General features: G+C 41.2%; 1 protein-coding gene and 1 long non-coding RNA gene across 4 annotated transcripts in view; one reads left to right on the forward strand and one right to left on the reverse strand.

The window, feature by feature from the left end:
* Nucleotides 1-6,142: 6,142 nt before the first annotated feature.
* Nucleotides 6,143-12,465, reverse strand: LOC103677405. Of its 3 annotated transcripts, XR_572395.2 has the most exons (4): nt 12,324-12,465; nt 10,645-10,783; nt 6,925-7,058; nt 6,143-6,745 (listed from the first exon to the last, which is right to left on the reverse strand). It is a non-coding gene; the product is annotated as an uncharacterized LOC103677405 (long non-coding RNA). The 3 variants fall into 3 exon arrangements; XR_572393.2 differs by having other exon boundaries at nt 6,143-7,058; nt 12,324-12,464; XR_572394.2 differs by lacking the exon at nt 6,925-7,058 and having other exon boundaries at nt 12,324-12,462.
* An 8-nt stretch (nt 12,466-12,473) lies between these two features.
* The window catches only part of UBE2V2 (ubiquitin conjugating enzyme E2 V2), a 48,578-nt gene continuing 47,933 nt past the window's right edge, over nt 12,474-13,118 (forward strand). The window contains exon 1 of the mRNA XM_040625853.1: nt 12,474-12,562. Within this exon, the coding sequence (XP_040481787.1) occupies nt 12,547-12,562 (16 nt within the window). The 5' untranslated portion in view covers nt 12,474-12,546. The remainder of the gene's footprint in view (nt 12,563-13,118) is intronic.

Raw genomic sequence — 13,118 nt, forward strand, 5'->3', positions numbered from 1 at the left:
TAGGAATGACTGAGTAATCTTCAATCAGTCAGGTTACTTTCCAAATCAAGGTCTCCAACTATAGATTCCTTCAGTTAAATTAATGTATTTTGCAAAAAAGATTTTATTTACTTATTTGTCAGGGAGAGCACCCAAGTCACAAACAGGGAGAGCAACAGGCAGAGGGAGAAGCAGCCTCCCCGCTGAGCAAGGAGCCTGATATGGGACTCGATCCCAGGACCCTTAACCGACTGCACAATTTGTTAGATTTATTCCTAAGAATTTAATTTTTAGGGTGCTTATGTAAATGGTATTATGTTTTTAATTTCAGATTCCACTTGATCAATGCAAATATTTAGGAAAGTGATTGACTTCTGTATGTTAACCTTTTATCCTGCAACCTTGCTAGTTTCAGATTTTTTGTTGTTGATTTTTTTTCAGATTTTCTACATAGACAATCACACAATTGGCAGTTTCTTTCTTTTTTCTCCAGTAGAATGTTGAAGAGGAGTGATGAAGAAGGGATACTTGTCTTGTTCCTGATCTTAGTGGAAAATCTAATAGTTGGTCACCACTAAGTATCATGTAAACTGTGGTTTATTTTTTTGTTTTGTTTTGTTTTGTTTTGTTTTGTAGATATTCTTTATCAAGTCAAGGAAGTTCCCCTCTATTCCTATTTTACTTAGGGTTTTTTGTTTTTAAGATTTTATTTATTTGACAGAGAGAGACAGCCAGCGAGAGAGGGAACACAGCAGGGGAGTGGGAGAGGAAGAAGCAGGCTCCCAGCAGAGGAGCCTGATGTGGGACCCGATCCCAGAACGCTGGAATCACGCCCTGAGCCGAAGGCAGACGCCTAATGACTGAGCCACCCAGGCGCCCCTGTCTGGTTTTGTTATTAGGGTAATGCTGAACTAACAGAATGAAATAAGAAGTATTCCTTCGGTTCTATCTTCTGAAAGAGATTATAGAGAATTGCTATAATTTCTTTCTTAAATGTTTGATAGAATTTACCATTGAACCCATCTGGGCCTGGTGCTTTCTGTTTTGGAATATAGATATAGATCTATTTATATTGTCTATTTCTTCTTCTGTGAGTTTTGGCAGATTGTGTCTCTCAAGGAATTGGTCCATTTTATCTAGGTTGTTGACTTTGGGGCATCGAGTTGCTCAGACTGTTTTTGTTCTGTTTTGTTTTGTTTGAGAGAGAGAGAGAGCACATGCTCGAGTTGTGGGGAGAGGGAGAGAGAGAATCTTTTTTTTTTTTTAAAGGTAGACTTGTAATAACTGTTTTTTTTTTTATTATGTTAGTCACCATACAATACATCCTTAGTTTTTGATGCAGTGTTCCATGATTCATTGTTTGCGTATAACACCCAGTGCTCCACGCAACATGTGCCCTCCTTAAGACCCATCACCAGGCTAGCCCAACCTCTCACCCCCTCCCTTCTAAAACCCTCAGTTTGTTTCTTGGAGTCCATAGTCTCTCGTGGTTCATTTCCTCCTCTGTTTACCCTCCCTTCATTTTCCCCTTCCTTCTACTGATCTCCCTGCTATTTCTTATGTTCCACAAATGAGTGAAACCATATGATAATTGTCTTTCTCTGCTTGACTTATTTCATTAGCATAATCTCCAGTCCCGTCCATGTTGACGCAAATGTTGGGTAATCATTCTTTCTGATGGCTGAGTAATATTCCATTGTATATATGGACCATATCATCTTTATCCAGTTATCTGTTGAAGGGCATCTCGGCTCCTTCCACAATTTAGCTATTGTGGACAATGCTGCTATGAACATTGGGGTGCATATGGCCCTTCTCTTCACTGTCTGTACCTTTGGTGTAAATACCCAGTAGAGAGAGAGAAAGAGAGCACATGTTCGAGTTGTGGGGAGAGCAAGAGAGAGAATCTTTTTTTTTTTTTTTTTTAAAGGTAGACTTGTAATAACTGTTTTTATCACCAGGTTGAGTCATGCAGTTACAAAGTAGTTAGAAATTTCTGAAAGGATATTGCTGTTAAAAAAAAAAAGTTCATTCTTACATAAATAAGAGAGAGAGAATCTTAAGCAGGTTCCACACCCAGCACAGAAGCAGACTCAGGGCTAGATCTCATGACTGAGATCATGACCTGAGCTGAAATCAAGAGTCAGATGCTTAACCGACTGAGCCACCCAAATGCCCCATAGTATATTTTATTATTGTAGATTTAATGTCCATGGGATTGGTAGTAATATCCCTTCTTTCATTTCCAATTTAGAAATTTGCATTATTTCTCTCTTTTTTTTTATTAGTCTGGCTAGAGGCTTATTAATTGTATTGATCTTTTCAAAGAACCAGTTTTTGGGTTTGTTGATTTTGTCTATTGATTTCTTCTTTTCAGTTTCATTGGTTTCTATTCTAATTTTTATTATTTCTTTTCTTCTGTTTTCTTTGGATTTAATTTGCTCTTCTTTTTCTGGCTTCCTAAGATGGGAGCTTAGATGAGTGACTTTAGTTCTTCTTTTCTTTTCTAATACTTGTATTCAATGCCATACATTTCTCCCTAAGCACTGCTTTTACTGTATCCCACAAATTTTGATAAATTGTTTTTGTTTTCATGTATTTAAAAATATAAATTTCTCTTGAGATTATTACTTCTTTGACTTGTGTTATTTGGAAGTGTGTTGTTCAATCTCCACATATTTTGGGAATCAGTGGAGATTTTTGAGCAGTGGAATAATTTAATCTGATTTGTGCTTTAAAATGATCACTCTGGCTACTACGGTAAGAATGAGCTATTTGGGAGGAAGGTAGCCACAGAAAGGCTCTTGGAATAAGCCAGATGAGAGACATCGGAGGCTTGCAGCAGGGCCGGGAAAATGGAGACCATGAAGTGTGTAGTATGTCAGATATATTTGGAAGGTAGGGCCAGCAGAACTTCCAGATGGAGCAAGAATACATGATGTGGGAGAAGGAGATATGAAGGACCACTTTGGAAGCAAAGCATATAGACATCATGAGTCTAGATGTGGTCACTAAGTGACTGTGGAGAGAGAAAAAACTTCCAAGGACTGAGAACTAGCCTTCGGTGTTCTGATTCTTAGAGAAAAGGAGATATAAGAAGAGGAGACTCAGAAGGAAGGGCCAGCAATGTAGGAGGAAGACAAAGAGTATTAACCATGTCTTTTTATTTTCCCTATTTTCATGCTTTGATATCCTTTGGCCTTGCTGACCCTTGAGGGATGGCCCCTTTCAGGGTTAGTTAATTCCTAAAGATGGTAAATAATGCTCCTGGGATTGTGCCTTTCAAGAGCAAACCAAACAATCCAGAATTTACACCCCCATCACTTCCTTTATTAGACTTTCACATTCTGGGTCACTATTCCCTGCCTTAATCACTCCAGAGTAAGGCATCAAACTAAGGACATTCCCTATGTTCCAGAACCCACCGAAATGATTTAAATTAGTCAGTCCTAAGCCTGCTTATCCTGCCTTGTCCATTCTTTCTTGTGGAATCCACAATAAAGATTCTTGCCTACATTTCCCCTTCACTCCCTCTGTCTCTTGACTAACTGATGCTTCCCCAAGGGGTTCAACATGATATACCATGCCTACTTTAATTTTTTAATTAAATTCAATTTAATTAACATATACTGTATTGTTAGTTTCAGGGGTAGAATTCAGTGTTTCATCAGTTGCATACAACACCCAGTGCTCATCACTTCAAGTGCCCTCCTTAATGCCCATCACCCAGTTACCCCATCCCCCCACCTCCCCTCCAGCAGTCTCAGTTTGTTTCCTATAGTTAAGACTCCCTTATGGTTTGCTTTTTTTTTTTTTTTTAAGATGTTATGTATTTGAGAGAGAGAGAGCATGAGCAAGGGGAAAGGGCAGAAGGAGAGGGAGAGGGAGAAGCAGACTTCCCACTGAGTAGGGAGCCCAATGCAGGGCTCGATCCCAGGATCCTGAGATCATGACCTGAGCTAAAGACTGATGCTTAACCAACTTCAGCTCAGGTCATGATCCCAGCGTCCTGGGATCGAACTCTGTCGGGCTGCCAGCTCAGTGGGGAGCCTGCTTCTCTCTCTCCCTCTGCCTGCCGCTCCCCCGCTTATGCTCTGTCAAATGAATAAAATCTTTTAAAAATGCCACATATGAGTGAAATCATATAGTATTTGTCTTTCTTGGACTTATTTCTTTTTTTAAAAAAGATTTTATTTATTTAAGACAGAGAGAGAGCAAGCATGAACAGTGGGCAGCAGCAGAAGCAGGCTCTGATGCAGGGCTTGATCCCAGGACCCTGGGATCATGACCTGAGCTGAAGGGAGACACTTGACTGAGCCACCCAGGCACCTCCCTGACTTATTTCACTTAGCATAATACCTTCTAGTTCCATCCAGGTCATTACGAATGGTGAGATTTCATTTTTTTTAAATGGCTTAGTACTATTCCATTATACCACATTATATCACATCATACCACATCTTCTTTATCCATTCATCTGGGCCTTTTCCATAGTTTGGCTCTTGGTATTGCTGTTATATGCAGTGGGGTGTATGTGCCTCTTTTGTATCCTTGGATAAATACCTAGTAGTGCAATTCCTGGGTTGTAGGACAGCTCTATTTTTAACTTTTTGAGGAACCTCCACACTGTTTTCCAGAGTGGCTGCACCAGTTTGCATTCCCACCAATAGTGTAAGAGGGTTTCGCTTTCTCCACGTTCTCACCAACATGTATTGTTTCCTGAGTTGTTAATTTTAGCCATTCTGACCAGTGTGAGGTGGTATCTCATTGTGGTTTTGATTTGTATTTCCCTGATGTCAAGTGATGTTGAGCATTTTTTCATGTGTCTATTGGTCATTTGTAGGTCTTCTTTGGAGAAATATCTGTTCATGTCTTCTGCCCATTTCTTGACTGAAAATGGGGAAAAACTGAGAACTTTTCCCCTAAGGTCAGGAACATGACAGGGATGTCCATGCCTACTTTTTCTAGGGAACTACGAGTGTAACAAATTTCTTTCTTCATGACAGTCATTTCTCTATCTATGTGTCTTACCATATCTGATTAAAATGAGTCCCAGTTACCTTTAAAACACTAGGAAAGTGTGGTGAGTCTGAAGCCAAATGAAAAAATTGGTCTTCAGATAACATAATGGTCAATTATGCTACCATATGTTTCCAGATCAAGTATGATGAGCACTGGGAATTAACAATCAGATTCCATTATTGGACAGCATTTCAATATTGGAAGGCTTTTAAACAGGGAAAGATAACAACAGTGGAGAAAGGTAAGCTTTGGAGCAAAGACTTTAAATGATTGAAATTTGTTCCAAACAAGAGAAAAAAAAGTCCAGCTACATAAAAGGGTAACACAGAGAAGGTAGCATTAAAATTCTGAGAAGACAGAAATATTCCCAGAATGAATAATGAGGTTTTGTGTGTGTATATATGCCTAAGAGTATTTCAATTACAGGTACTGAGCTTCCCATTTGTGATAAAATCCATGCTTGCATTGGTGGTTGAGGGCTTACAACTTCCTGAGTCGACAAGTTAACTGGCTTCAAATGGATCTGATTTTTATGTTGCAGACAGAACATGTCTGCATTTTCCTGTACTACTTCCTTAGTACAGACTAAAAGAGGTAGAGCAGTTTAATGAAGGGACAAGAAAAATTAATCAGGAAAGGATTCAGTAAAGTGGAATTTGAATTTGGCCTGTGGTAAGGACAGGAAATGGAAAGGTAGAGGTGAGAGGGGAAATCTAAGGTAGAGATATAAGCATGAAAGTGGCAATTAGCCCATAGCAATAGCAATAGCACACCTGAGAGATGGCTTGAGTATACTGCGGGTTGCCCATTGGAGAGTGATGAGAAATAACACAGGAGAAGTCAGAGGAGGCTGGATTCTGGAAGGTTGTGAAGGTCAGGCAGTGGTATTTGGGCTTGATATCCTTGGCCACCTTGTTAGGTAGACAGTTGTTTGCTTTAACTCCCTATGGCAGACTTCAACTTTTGATGACAGCACTTCTTTTTCTGCTGAGCATGAATATAGCCTTAGAATTCTCCAAATAGCTCTTCAGGTGGCCATTATGAATTGGTAAGAATTGACAATAAATATGAAACTCATTGTGAACCTGGTGGTAGGCAAACTGGAGCAAGTGTAGATTTTCTCAATTAGGAAGGACAGAATAAAGGCAATGTTTAAGAAACACTGATATTTAGGATAGTTCGGCTGGGAGGCTGTTGCATTCTAGGTATGCAGTACAATGCTGAGGTCAGTAGGAATTGAGAAAACAAGCTTGGGGAAAGCATATTTAATAATTTGATGATACTGGTTTTTTTCCCCCCAGCGATAAGAAATTCTAGTCAGGTTATTATGCCAGATTCCTTTGTCAAAAAAATAAAAAGAATCCCTCAGGCTTTGTCAAGTCATGGTGACTTTATATAAGGATACAGTATTAGTTTTTATTGCTGTATAACCAATTATCACCAACTTGGTAGCTTAAACAACACACATTTATGTTTTCACAGCATCTGTGAGTCAGGAGTCTGGGACATAGCTCTACATAGTCCTCTGTAGGGCTTCAATCTATGTGTCAGTTCAGGGTCTGTGGTCTCCTTTTAAGGCTTGAGGGGAGGGAGTTGCTTCCAGGCTCATGTGGTTGTTAGCAGCATTCAGTTTCTTGCACACCATCAGACGGAGGGCCTCAGTTTATGGGTGGCTGTAAGCCAGAGGCTGCCTTCAGTTTCTTGACACATGGCTCTCTAAAGCTTGCAACATGGCAGCTTGCCTCTACAAATCCAGCAAATGAAAAAGCTTCCTTGTAAGATGATCATACAGTAGTAGGTGTTAATTACATAAGTGACATCCCATCACTTTACCATATTCTCTAATGATTAAAGACAAAGTTCTAGTACAGCCACAATGGAAAACAATATGGAGGTTGCTCAAAAAATTAAAAATAGAACTACCATATGATCCAGCAATCCTGCTTCTGGGTACATATCTGAAGGAAACACAACCACCATCTTGAAGCTATAGCGACACTTTCACGTTCATTGCAGCATTATTCCCAGTAGCCAATACACGTAAACAATCAAAGTGTCTGTTGACAAACAAATAAAGAAAATGATGGGGCGCCTGGGTGGCTCAGTTGTTAAGCGTCTGCCTTTGGCTTGGGGCATGATCCCAGCGTTCTGGGATCGAGCCCCACATCAGGCTCCTCCACTGGGAGTTTGCTTCTTCCTCTCCCACTCCCCCTGCTTGTGTTCCCTCTCTCGCTGGCTGTCTATCAAACAAATAAATATTTAAAAAAAAAAGAAAAAGAAAATGAGAAGTGTACACCTACAATGGAATATTTATCTTCTTTAAAAAAGAAGGAAGGACTGCTGTTTGTGAATGCTATTGATGAACCTGGAGGACATTATGCTAAGTGAAATAAACCAGACACAGAAAAACATTTTGTATGGTCTCGATTATATGTGGAATCTTAAAAAAATATAGCTTAGTAATAGAGAGTAAATGGTGATTGCCAGGGCTGGGATGTAGGGGAAATGGGGAGATATTCATCAAAGGTTACAAACTTTCAGTAATAGGATAAATAAGTTCTGGAGACCTAATTTACAGCATGGGGACTACAGTTAATAATAATGTGTTATATACTTGAGGGGCACCTGGGTGGCTCAGTCCTTAAGTGTCTGCCCCTGGCTCAGGTCCTGGGATCAAGTCCTAACCCCCTATAGGGCTCCCTGCTCAGCGGGAAGCCTACTTCTCCCTCACCCACTCCCCCTGCTTGTGTTCCCTCTCTTGCTGCCTGTCAAATAAATAAATAAAAATCTTAAAAAAAATAATGTATTATATACTTGAAATTTGCTAGGAGAGTAAATCTTTTTTTTTTTTTTTTTTAAGACTTTATTTATTTGAGAGAGATCACAAACAGGGGAGGAGCAGAGAGGGAGAAGCAGACTCCCCAGTGAGCAGGGAGCCCAACGCGGGGCTCGAACCCAGGACACTGGATCATGACCTGAGCCGAAGGCAGATGCTTAGCAAACCGAGCCACCCAGGCACCCTAAGAGAGTAAATCTTAAGTGTTCTCATCACCCACAAAAAATAGTAATTATATGAGTGATGTATATAGCTTGATTATGAATCATTTCACAGTGTATAAATATATCAAAACATCACGTTGTATATGTTAAATATACACATTTTTAATTTGTCAATAATACCTCAATAAAACTGGAAAAGAAAAAAGACAAGCCACAAGTCCTGTTCACCCTCAAGGGGAAGGGATCGTACTAGGGCATGAATACCAGGTGGGATCATGGGGTGCCAGACTGTCCACCACAAACATTAATGGCAATGAGGGAGGCAGAAACTTCATGGGAGTTGTACTTCTACTGCTGTTAGAAGAGGAACACTTATTTTGGCAACTAGAAAGAGGCAACAGGGACCTAAGGACCTAAGTCATCTTAATGCCTTCAAGTTGCCATTAAAGGGATTCTGTGACTTTTTTTGTGTCTATGCATCTTCTCGTTTGTCGTTCTTTTTTCTGCTTCCATCCATAGTTGTTTTCTGTATTTTCCTGGAAGATGAGGGAGAGAGACAGAGATTGGGGGGGGGCGGAGATATTCATGTTTGACAAAGGTGTTTGTTGTGACCTTCACATAGGCTGCTAGTCAGTCTATAGAATGGACGCCCTTGAATCATATATTAGCTGTAGCTGGCAGGAAGGGGTTTAACTGTTGCAGCTGGATCATTTTTGTTCAAGGAACAGCTTAGGGTCTCTTCTACTAGAGCGCATGATAGGGCATTTTTTCTCAAGAAGGGATTAGGAAATGACGTATATCAGTTATCCAGTGGTTATACAGAAATCAAAGCTTATAAATAGCTAATTTATCACTTATTAATACTGCCCTCCCTTCAAAAATATGAGACTTTGTGGTAGCTTACAGAGATATATTAAATACCAAGATAAAGAACCAAATAAGTGTAAAGTATGATGAGGGAGAAATGAGAAAACAAAGTGAATTGAAGGGTGAAGTCAGAAGATATATTATATACCATAAACATTTAGTAGACAGGTGCTAGAAATTGCGTTTTGAGTTTCTTCATAGCTAGAGCCAGAGGAAAAACAAAATGCCTATAAAAATTATTTGCCTACTAGGAAAAAGAATAGTTTTCTCTTACGGTACAATCATCATAAGAATGGCAACCATTTACTGTGCACATTTGATTGCCAGGTACTATATGTAATGTGTTGAGTATAAATCCTAAGAGTACTTCTATTTCACTGCTGGAAAATTGGAGGTTAAAGAGATTAAATGCCTTTTTTAAGGTCACAAGGTGAACAAGTGGTTGGACTTAGATCTCTCTGGTTCCAAATCCAGCATTTCTTCATTGCACACTGATGAGATGAGTGAGCCATGGTGGAAGGTGATGGCGGCACCTACACCCATTGCTCACCTTGGCCCTTCCTGACTCTCCTGGGTTCATGAGCCCTTCACATTGCCCCCTGCCTCATGCTGGTACCCCACAAACACCAGACTGCTTCCACAATTGTTCTTTAACTGTTTCTAACACTCTAGACATCTTTTGATTTGCTTCTTTCTTCAATTTCATTTCCATATTAATCAAAGTTGTATTAGATTAGTTGATTTTTTTTATTTCTGTGATTTTATTCTTCTTTCATCTGTTTTACTTTTTTGTTTTCTTCTGTTTCTTCTTTGACTCCCAAGAAATTTGAAGTAACTTTTCCCCCCTAGTTTTTCCTGGTTGTCACTGAGGCTTTTTGCTTTATATATTATTGTGAATAAGCAAAAATTGAGCATTTTGGTTTTCTTTTTTTTTTTTTAATTTTTAAAGATTTTATTTATTTATTTGACAGAGATAGAGACAGCCAGCGAGAGAGGGAACACAAGCAGGGGGAGTGGGAGAGGAAGAAGCAGGCTCACAGTGGAGGAGCCCGACGAGGGGCTCGATCCCGTAACGCCGGGATCACGCCCTGAGCCGAACGAAGGCAGACGCTCAACCGCTGTGCCACCCAGGCGCCCCTGCATTTTGGTTTTCAAGTTACACAAAATCTGACTTCCTCCCACAGACTGTAATTTGCTCTTTCAAGAACAATAAGTAGGAAAATGGTAGGACTACTATTGGCTTTGCAAGTCTTGTTTATAAAATGGGGAGACAACACTTATGTATTTTGTTTTTAAGATTCAAGCATTTCCTGAGAAAATATTTACAATTGGTAAAGTAGAATTGAATTCGGTCAATGTTTTGCTAGTTGTTAATTTTGATTCTGTTGTGGAGAGGACAGGATTAAATCTATTAAATGTCATTATCCATCAATCTGCCCTAATAAGATGGTAAATATATGTTAACAGAAGTTCATCAACCTCCAAATTTAAGTGAACATTTGTGAAAAATGTATGATAATGGTTACTCAAACAATGTTTATAAGAATAGTTAACACAGAATAACAGTAAGCAGAGAGAATGTATTAGATTCTTACTGCTGCATAACAAATTGTCCCAAAACTTAGTGGCTTAAAACAGCAAACATGTGTTATCTTATTTTCTGTGGGTCAGGAATCTGGGCATGCCTTAGCTGGGTCCTAGCAGAGTGGCAATTAGGTGTCTGTCAGGAAGTTCATCTGAAGACTCTACTAGGGCAGGGTATGCTTTCAAGCTCACCCTTATGTTTGCTGACAGGATTCAGTTCTTCATGGCTGTTGAACTGAGGGCCTTACTTCCTCCAAGGCTATTGGCCAGAAGCTGTTCCTTGCCACCTGGGCTTTTCTCTAGGGTAGCTCTCGTACGGCAGCTGGTGACCCTGGGGGGAAGCAAGAGAGCAAGAGAGAGTGCTGCAGATGGAATCTAGTTTTTCTAAAACAAATCTCAAAAGTGATATCCCAGCCCTGCTGTCTTACTTTATTCACTCAAAGTAAGCCCCCATGAAAGGCAAGGGAATTATAAAAAACAAGGGCATGGATACCAGGAAGGGGTCATTGGGAGCCATCTTAGAGGTTTGCCTACCACAGAGAGTGAAACAAACATTAAAAGAATGCTGCATAGCATCAGTTCATGTTATGGGACAGAGCTGGGACTGACTAGGAAGAAAAGGCAGCTGGTGCTCCAAGCTCAGAAATTAAGAATAGGGCCTTTCTTTTCCCAAAGCTTCAGACACAGGTTAAGAGACAGGGTAGGCGAGCCTTGGTGGCTCATTTGGTTAAGCAGCTGCCTTCTGCTCAGGTCATGATCTCAGGGTCCTGGGATTGAGCCCCACATCAGGTTCCCTGATCAATGGGGAGCCTGCTTCTTCCTCTCCCTCTGCCACTCACTCCCCCTGCTTATGCTCTCTCACTTTCTGTCAAATAAACAAAATCTAAAAAAAAAAAGGAAAAAAAGAAAGATGGGGGAAATTAAGTGTGTGGGATGGAAAGAACTAAGAACCACTAAAAGTAAAAACTTCAGCCTCCCAATTACTACTATGGCAGCATCAGTATTTACTATCAGGACCAGCATTGCAAGGACAACCAGGAATGAAATGAGAATTGACTTGGGAATCAGAATTTTGTCTGAATTCCAGCTCTGTTGCAACTACTGGTAGATGCACGCTCCTAGAAAATCATTTAAGTTCTTTGGGGTTTAGTTTCATTTCTTATAAAATGGGGGTGGCTGTATCAAATATTACTAATGACATTTGTGAGGATGATATAGAAAGCCATGATAGTTACATAATACTAGATGGCAACATTTCTACTGTGTCGCTATAGTGAAAACTAAGGATGTAAAATCTTTGCTTTTTGAACATCCTTCTTTATTACTTAGAAATTTTATTTTAGACTTTTTTGAAAGAACTTCCCGACTCAGACATAGATTTTAGTGTTTCGCTCTCATGCATATCTCAAAAGTAAAATATGAATGCAATAAATTTAATTCTAAGGGGTTCTTTAAATTTTCTGTCAAACCCTTTTAAATCACTTTTCAACACAGAATTGTCAATGCCCTATTTTGCTATGCCTTTTAATAATATACTTCTCTTAATTCAATATATCAAAATATTACTTCCATATTTAATCAATATAAAACATTCTTAACGAGATGTTCTTTACAGGTATTGTTAAACAGATTAAGGTTTTGCAAACCTGCGCAGTCTCCCTTACAGCACATCCCCAGGCACGAGCTCATAACACACGTGGCTGCCGGATTGGGGATTGCAGCCGCACTGCACATGCCTTTAAACAAACAAAAAAATTTCCCCCTCTCTTCCCCTCCATTGCACATGTCTTTTAGAAAATATTTCTTTTTTGCTCTATACTATGATGACCGACTCAACGTGGTGTCCCAATAAACTTATCTTTAACTTTTACTTTGAATCAATAGTAGAATCTTAGGAAGTTCCAGTACAGCAGTCCAAACAGCAGCGAGGCCCTGCACTCCCTTTGGCTAGGTGACGGGAGAGAACGCCGCCGGGGACGGAGCCCATGTGACGCGCGCCGCGAAGCCGCGGGGCGGGGGGCGGGGCGGCGCGCTCCCGGAAGTGGCGCTGACGTCGCTGTGCGTGCAGGCGGCTGCGTCGGGCTGCAGGAGAAGATGGCGGTCTCCACAGGTCGGTTCCCGGGGTGGGCTGCCTGCTTTCCCACTCCAACCCAGGTTTGCCCCTCCGCCTGCTGCTGGAGGCCGAGCACTGACTGTGTGGGAGAATCCGGAGTGCGCCTTCTCGGACACAGGGCTCCCCGTGGAGCGAAGCCCGGGAGCGGGGAGGGTCCAGGCGGGCCGGGCGCCGGCTCCGAGGGCCCGGGGCGGCCGTCGGGGGCTGCGGGTCGTGCTTGCGCGTCGGCCGCGCGCCCTCGGGCTGGGGGCGGGGTGGCTCCGGCGCGGGCGCACTCGCGGGGTCTGGCGGTTGCGGGTCAGATTGCTGAGCGGAAGACTGGGTGGGAGGGAAGAGAGGAGGCCCAAGGTGGGCGGTGTCAACCTTAGGCTCCGAAGGGTTTCGGGTTAAGGGGCGTCCCGGATAGAGTGGGGGTTGCGTTCCCTTGGGCTTGCCTTTATGTGGGTGGAGGAAGAGAGGACTAAGAAAAGGACTGTTGCTGTTTGTAACGACGGAGAAATGATGACCATTCTTACCTGACTGAATACGTGTTGTCTTTTTTTCATTTGAATGC

Source organism: Ursus maritimus, unplaced genomic scaffold (genome assembly GCF_017311325.1).
Source record: "Ursus maritimus isolate PB19 unplaced genomic scaffold, ASM1731132v1 scaffold_9, whole genome shotgun sequence".
NCBI classification, from domain to species: domain Eukaryota; kingdom Metazoa; phylum Chordata; class Mammalia; order Carnivora; family Ursidae; genus Ursus; species Ursus maritimus.